Genomic DNA, 7,742 nt, shown 5'->3' on the forward strand with positions numbered 1-7,742 from the left:
CAGATTTGTATATATTACATCTTTTTTTATATACGTGCAATTAATGTGAAAAATAACGAAAGCCATAGTTTTTCCTATATGTGCATATCAATCTGTGTGTTATGCACTAAGTGCCAAATGATCATGGAAAGTACATTTATTTCATTGTAGTTACAATTGGTATGCCCAACTGACATGAGTATAGGATTGGCCGTTCTACAGAAATGGTAAAGCATATACTTGTAATAACATGTATGTAAATCACGGTAAGCATGAAATACTAATGACAAACCCATTAACTTGTGAAACTATATTTTCCAGTAATTTTACAACATTTATATAGGATAAAATACACACCTGTAGTGGTACGTGGAAGGAGTAGCAGAAGGAAGGCAGATACAACCAAACTACTCCCAGAGGCATGCCGGAGTGCTGAGGCCATACTGTGTCCTGCAATTAGCAATACTTTGTGATAGTAAGATGAATCCAGGCTGCGCGCAGCATCATACCAATACCTATTACGTATACACATGAAGTGAATACATTTTGAAGGTGATTCAAGAAAAACTTGTGAAAGATTAAGGTCAAATGATCTTGTTTTCGCCTGCAGAAGCGGTAGCTTCAAGTGGTGACAGAAGTATTTTTTTGCTGGTAAATGTAGAGAGAGCAGGAAATAGTCATAATAATAAATTGTAAAATATTTGATAATATGAGTAAAACGGATGTGACTAAATTGTATTAACGGGAAAATCGAATGAAGCTGTTTAACTTAGAGAGATACACCGCAAGAGGTTACCCGATTTGACAAATCTTTCAATGGTAATAGGGGGTTGTTTATGCCTGCACCTACAGATCGCTCCAGCTATAAATGATCAATGGTGACATCGGATTTGTTTTACTATTTTTCAAGAAAACTGTAGCTAGGCTGGACCTGAGGATTTTGAATACACGGAGGGAAAGGATTGTTTGACTCAAGTGATATTCGTTTGATACAACTAAATGCTATAGTCAAATCCGGTAAACACAATACTTACTTAATTCAACAAAATGATTTTGTCGTACGAAATACTTGTCACAACTTAATACAGAATTGAATCAAGCCTTTGAATGCTCATGCTAACTATCAATTTATTCAAGATAGATAACACGGCATGAGTTCTTTACGATAATGTGAATTTTGTATAATCAATGTGTGATTGAAATGATTAAAAATTTAATTGAGCAGACCTCAATAGTTTTATATTAAAAATATGAAATTGATGTATCACAAAAAAAGAATAAACTTGCTCCACTTCATGCTTTGTTGAGTAAATAAGAGGTCTCTTTTTCCCCCAGGATATATTAGTCTTCCGACTATATTCTTAAATCAAGAGAGTTCAAAATATTTTGCACTCAATGGACATTAGAGTTATTCAAGCGCACAAAACGTATTCATACCTATCATGACGTCATTTACAATTCTGTTGACTCAAAATGTTCAGGGATTTACGCGATGTTAATTAATCGAATAAGACTCGAAAAAACTTGTTGTATACGCAAAAGTGAGAACCGACTATGTGTCGATATCAATTTCAATGACTCGAAACCTGATATTAATTAAGCTTCCTTCGTTTGTAATCGATCTGTTGACAACTTTATCTTACGTTGTCTGTATCTACTTTCCTAGCTGAGTACCCAGTTTTATAACGATCTCTGAAGCTACTTTCGTAGCGAGAAAGTTCACTGCCTAGCGGCCGTTTATAGTACTAGTATACTGGTGTTTACGATGAATATATCGCGGTGTTAATGCCATAAGGGCGTAAACTTATAGGGTGTATAAATAAGTGTAGGCCTTTTTGCCGATAGGACTGCGATATTCTCTACTTGTTTCAAAGTATGCGGTGTCTCTTTTACCTCCCAAACAAATTAGTGCAACTGATTCAACCAGTTACGCCAAACACGGTCCGGTTAGATCGACAAAGTAGGGCATTCCATCGATGTAAATTTTCTGTTGGCTGGATTCATGTACTTATTTTACTTAAAGTAACTAATTGTTTCTGTCAACGAACATGCGACTTGGAGAAAAAATACATAATCTTCAAATGAAATGATATTTAGTTGATTCTATTTCGGGAAAGCACCAAAACTCGAATCAATACTTCACACAATCGCAACAAGAAAGGCTTTTGTTGAATCAAGGAATTCGCTTGACTGATTGTGAGTCATTTTCACAAACTAACTAAACCAAAATTGTCGCATTGAAGACATCGTATTTGGAACAAATAAGGGATACTAGATTGAAGTGAATAGACTCTGACAAAATCCGTTCTGTTGGATCAATTTCGATCCCTTCGTGTAAAAATGATGATATTTCCCCTTCAGCATAGCACCTTTGGGTTTTTTTTCACTCATATTTTGACCGAATAAAAATTAAAAAACGCTCCAATCAAGTTTTACAGATCTTATATCGACGGGTTTTTACGAAAGAAATAGATTGCGCACTGTCCAAAGTCGCTACGAATAACGGAGCAAAAGTTTCAGTCAAGAAACGATAAAATATCTCTTTATTTTCTTAGTATATACTCAGCTGTTGGTCGTACGATGTTTTAAATGCCTTTTTCGAATTCCTTGGGGTTTGATTAGTCAGCGAATGAACGGATCTGGATAATATTGGTCTCAACTGACGCAGCATCTCGTAGCTTAAGACTGACTCAATTTTGGATAATTCCATTTGCTAATTTTGATGAGCTCAAAACGCACCCCAATCGGAAATTTCTTAGGTCAACTCCATCAAAGACCAGCCAAGTTAACAGCTTGTTTTATTTCAATTTGCTGTGTATCTCGTCAAAATGAAGCTCACAGCACCCTCGTCAAACGTTATACACGTTACAGAATCAGACCCTGCCACAGATTCCATCATTTTTCTTATTACTTTGTGCAAATCCAAACATATTATTTAGTTCTGACGCTGGGCATGTGTGATATTCTAAGAACTTTGACTTCCGCACGTCTTCAAAGCTCCCCGGACAGCAGAACGAAGACCATTGGATGATGTGTCCCTAATTAATGCTTAATTCATTTTGCACAGGCGAAGCCATGTTTATGTATCAGGTATGTTCAAGGATATGAACCTACCATATCGTCAGTGTCTGTTCCAAGCACAGGAAGAGGGTTGAAAGTGGATCTGGTAGATCATCTGCAATGTATAAAAAGTAGTATAGTTTCACATTCTGATGATATTTTATTGATATAAAGCAGATCATCTGAATTTTATTTATTAATAAATATAGATTATAGTAACTATATCTATTTGTCAAATTAATCTTGTCATAAGTATAAAAAAGCATTCATCCACGAAGTCATAATGATTATCTAATACGTATCTATCAAATGCTGAAAACAACGCGCTAATTATATAAGTGCCGAATGAGTTCTTTGCTTTAATAATATATACAGAAGCTAGATATTGCCTGGAAAACGGAACAATCGGCCATCAGCAATTAGAACGGGGTTTTTTACTAATGTTAGTGAAAATGTGATAAAACGAGCACGATACTACGAATAATGCACTAGAATGCTTCAGCTTTACTTCTATATCTGTTAATCATGTGTATGGATTTTTTTTTCAGTTCTACCTTCAATTATATAATTTCATACGGATACGCCGTATTGTCTTAACAGAAGTATGATTGGATCTTTAGAATATCGTTTACGGCTAGAGAGTAATCGCTAGATTATGAGCTTACATACTCTTTTCCGCGGTAAGTTAAATCAATGAGGTCGATTAAAGACACAAGATGTTGAATTGTAAAACACTTTCATTTCTCCTTTTGATCGCACATCCAAATGTATGTATGCATTCAAAAGTAATAAAAAGTCGGTATTATATCTCCTTCGGCTTCCTCCCTTTTAGCTATTCACCTTATAACCCTACCGAAAATAATCAGGTGTTAAATCCCATAACGTTTTGAAAGAAATCAATATGTAATTTACCTTGTATATTTATCATGTATTTATTTATCTTGTAAATTCGTAAAAAATAAAAGACATCACGTAATAAATCATAAAAACACGAATCATCAGATGTACTAGATCAAAAATCTTGTAGTTATTTGTATAGTTAATATATGATTTCGCGAATATATTTATTACGAACATACGAAATTACAAGATAAATCATGTAACAAAGTACTCGCTGATTTCTTTCAAAACATTATATTATTTAACACATGATCACTTTCAGTAGGAGATGATGTACCAATTAGATCGGTATCGCGAAAGTATTTCCTGTAATTATCAGTCAAGTAAATCCGCTAGTGTTCGGCCACCCAGTGATTGGCCACTATTAAACCAATGGTTGGCCAGATATTTTATTACCGAAATTTATTACCTGTAAACTCATGAGAAAAGCTACTGCTAGAGGTGCTCAAGAAAAGGTGAAAGGTATGTGTGTACTGTGTATGTACGTATGAATATATGTATGTATGTATGTATGGGCGTGCGCGCGCGCGCACGTGTGTATGCTGTGTGTGCGTGTGTAAATTGGGAAATTTGCTGATTAATCGGCAAGTTAGTAGACTGCTCTCAAAGATACGAAAAGGTGACTAATATACATGCTTGGGATTTGTTTGTTTGAAAATGAGCATTACTTTCCAATACTGTTTTTATTTCATAAAATTGAAACATTAAATCATCATTAATTGAATTATTTATCACGATAAAACGATTTCCAGTATTTTAGTTTGACATGCGGCAAATTATACGCATCGAAATTGGTGCCGTCGAGTACCTACAAGCGCTATACGTAAGAACTTTGAACGGTTTCAACGCGAGAAAATGTACAAAATCGCGTTAGTAGATTATTTTCGTAATTCTAGTCTAATTCGCGTTACATGATAGACCGCAAGAGGGTGGATTTTGCGTCAAATTTTATTAATTTTCTCGAACTTCGAATTCGCTGTATAGTTGAAGAATGATTCTAATTATAGCTTCAAAGCAGGCAAATGTGAAAATTGAATAAGAAACTGCGAATGAAATGAGAGAAGCCTTCCACATGGAGATCTGCACTGAATAGCTACGTACCGAGATTAGCTGGCAGGACTGTCAGCAATCTTCTATCTCTGTTGTACTGTTGGGTTGACAATGAGATCTTTCTTTCTTCTAAGGAATTTATAGCACTGGCAGCTTGTTTCAGAGCACACCCTGTGTCCTTCGGCTTTCACTGTGTCACATACTCACCAGATTTAAAACTTGCTAATAGATCGATAAGAAATGATTTTGGTCGGCTGAACAGCGGTGAAAAAGATGTGTTGTATATATCACTAGGGAATTCATAAATCACTAAAGCCAAAAAAGTTTACGAAATAGAAAGAAATGACTTTTTAAACCTTGATCGAGATATAATAACTTTATTTTATACTAGCTTCGCCTGCGGATTAATTTTTGTCCCCATGATAATCTTTAAAGCCGGCACTCTGATACGTAATTACGCTGTAATTTCAGTGAAAGATAACTTTCAGTTGAATATGAAAAAACGGACCCTTAGTCACTGTACAATCAAAACGTGGTATTGCAAGGATGCAATGGAAGGAATTTTTTAGGGTGAGGGTGTGCGAAAGAGCACGGACAAAGCTAGACGAAGAGGGCAAGTCGCCGGCAAGTGAGCAGGGCGGGGTAGTAGACAGAGAATTGGGGATGACTGAGAAAACCTGAACCGCGCCCATGCGCTTGACTGATGTTACTCGCGGGAGTCGGAAGCTGATGGTCAATAGTTGGTCGTCCCGCACGAGCAGTGACACTTGATTATAACTCAGAACGACAGAGAAATTACAAAGAAATGGCAGTGAATTCGTCAAGCATTGATGATTGCTATATAAATGCATGCATGCTCTGAACGTAAATTTACGCACCATTGATGTTTCACCAGCATGATTTCACTCACATACACGCACGGAAGGGGGGTGGGCGAGGGAGTCGCGAGATTTTCGCCAAGCTCTCCGAATGTTGGGGAGCTTTTTCCATCCGTTGAATCATCCACGGGGATAGTAAATAGCTGGGAAAATCCACCCCCCGGTTCAGTCAGGTTGAGAGTAGAAGGTACCCGAACTCCGGATCAATTCGAAGAACAAATTTCGCTTTCGCAAGTCGGTTAATCTTGTCCCCTTCTTGTGCAGAATTTTAAAACGCGCTAAGTCCCGCGACGCACGAAACCATTTTCTTGAAAAATTGGTCGGGCGTTCTGTGATTTGCATTGCCCTTCAATCCCATATTTCTGCATCCGACAATAACATCGCAAATGAAACGTAAATAATTCACCATGTCTCAAACTCCTTGCAGCAACGCGTTGACAAACGGTCGACCAGGTCCAGCCATCCACCTCAACACGCCCCAACTGACGATAGGGGTTGCTGAGGGCAGAGAAAATAAGGGGTGGAGGTAGCAGCCGGGGGTAGGTGGGTATAGGCGGTAGCAGATACCATACCGCGAAATTCCAGGAGAGTTCACTGTAGGCGCCTTGAGTGTCGTCGGGTCTGTGGAGGGGGAGGAAGGTCCTCAGAGGCGACATCATCCCCCTAGCGTTGACCAAGATTCCGGACAAAAGAGAAAGAAGGAAGCTAAACACAATAAGATACTCACGGCGGTAGCCTTGTATTTGCTACACGATAGTTTAATTACACGCCGTTCAAGTTTCAAAACGTTTTTTAGTTCCCACTTGGAAGAAGTTTTACCCTTTTCAAAAGATCGCTGGAGTTAAATTATAGCTTGATACGAGCCTGGGGCGAAATGCGCACTAGCTCTTTCATCCCTCCAGGTTCCATTCGCTGCCTCATCCCAAGAGCCCCACCCCTGATTCAACGTCAGTGACACGCCCTGTATATACATAGAGCCTCGAGATTTTACTATACGCAAAGTAGTGTGCGGAGACAAACCGCATAAGGTATCTTCACGTTCAGGTGCCGTAATATATCAACATCAGACAATAATATTTGTAAATCAGCTTTATCTCTAGACGAATATGTGTTGTCTTTGCATTACGTTGACGTCTCATTGGTGTTCACCGTACGCACCCAAGTATGTGTATGTACATGCGTATACAATAAAATACTCTCGGGGTTGGTGGTGGTCGACCTACGAGTTCGTCCGTTCCCCCACAGGAGGGAATCGTGTTTTGAAATTGTAATACGGTTGATAAGGAAATTTTTCAAGTGGAAACTGCTTTCTGATTGATTCCATCAGCATTTGTCATCTTTGTCACCGATAATACAAGTTACGGAAATCAGGCCAACCTTTATATTGAACTTTATATTATTGCGTATATAGTTCATGAACGTCATTTGAACTTCTGGAAACTGGTTTATACCATTGAATTAGGGAGTTTTGCAAACGTTATCACAATTTTAAGATTATAGGTCTAATAATTAAGCAGGAAAATATTGAATACTTCAACGGTTATTGTGAGGTACCATAATGTTATGCAATGCTGATATTAGCCATGAAAAATTTAATTAAAAAGACGACACTCAAATTAAGAAAGGTAATTCACATACAACTGTTTATTGAGACATGTAGAATACATCTGGTCATACACAAAAATCTTCCGTCACTTTAAATCAAGCTCCTAGCCCGAAAAAGGAACCATTTCAACGTTGTTTCAAATTCATCATTAATCAATATGTTTAACTACATCACACTAAAATTAGGGGCAACTTTTAAATTGCAGGAATTAAAAAAGAAAAAGCAAAGCAATCGGTAGCTGGGTAATAAAAATTTGAAAACACAATTAG

At 37.5% G+C, this 7,742-nt stretch overlaps 1 protein-coding gene across 7 annotated transcripts in view; it reads right to left on the reverse strand.

Annotated features, from left to right (window-relative positions):
* The window catches only part of LOC124188131 (tolloid-like protein 1), an 18,485-nt gene extending 11,739 nt beyond the window's left edge, over positions 1-6,746 (reverse strand). For 5 of the 7 annotated variants that reach the window (XM_046580561.1, XM_046580557.1, XM_046580560.1 and 2 more), the window contains exons 1-5: positions 6,440-6,746; positions 5,868-6,365; positions 5,041-5,179; positions 3,094-3,154; positions 337-429 (exon numbers count right to left, since the gene is read on the reverse strand). In XM_046580561.1, the coding sequence (XP_046436517.1) occupies positions 337-421 (85 nt within the window). In that variant the 5' untranslated portion in view covers positions 422-429; positions 3,094-3,154; positions 5,041-5,179; positions 5,868-6,365; positions 6,440-6,746. Of the gene's footprint in view, positions 1-336; positions 430-3,093; positions 3,155-5,040; positions 5,829-5,867; positions 6,366-6,439 lie in introns of those variants that run through there. The other 2 variants (XM_046580559.1, XM_046580558.1) reach the window with 2 other exon arrangements.
* Between the last annotated feature and the right edge of the window lie 996 nt (positions 6,747-7,742).

The sequence above is a fragment of the Neodiprion fabricii genome, chromosome 1 (assembly GCF_021155785.1).
Source record: "Neodiprion fabricii isolate iyNeoFabr1 chromosome 1, iyNeoFabr1.1, whole genome shotgun sequence".
Taxonomy (NCBI): domain Eukaryota; kingdom Metazoa; phylum Arthropoda; class Insecta; order Hymenoptera; family Diprionidae; genus Neodiprion; species Neodiprion fabricii.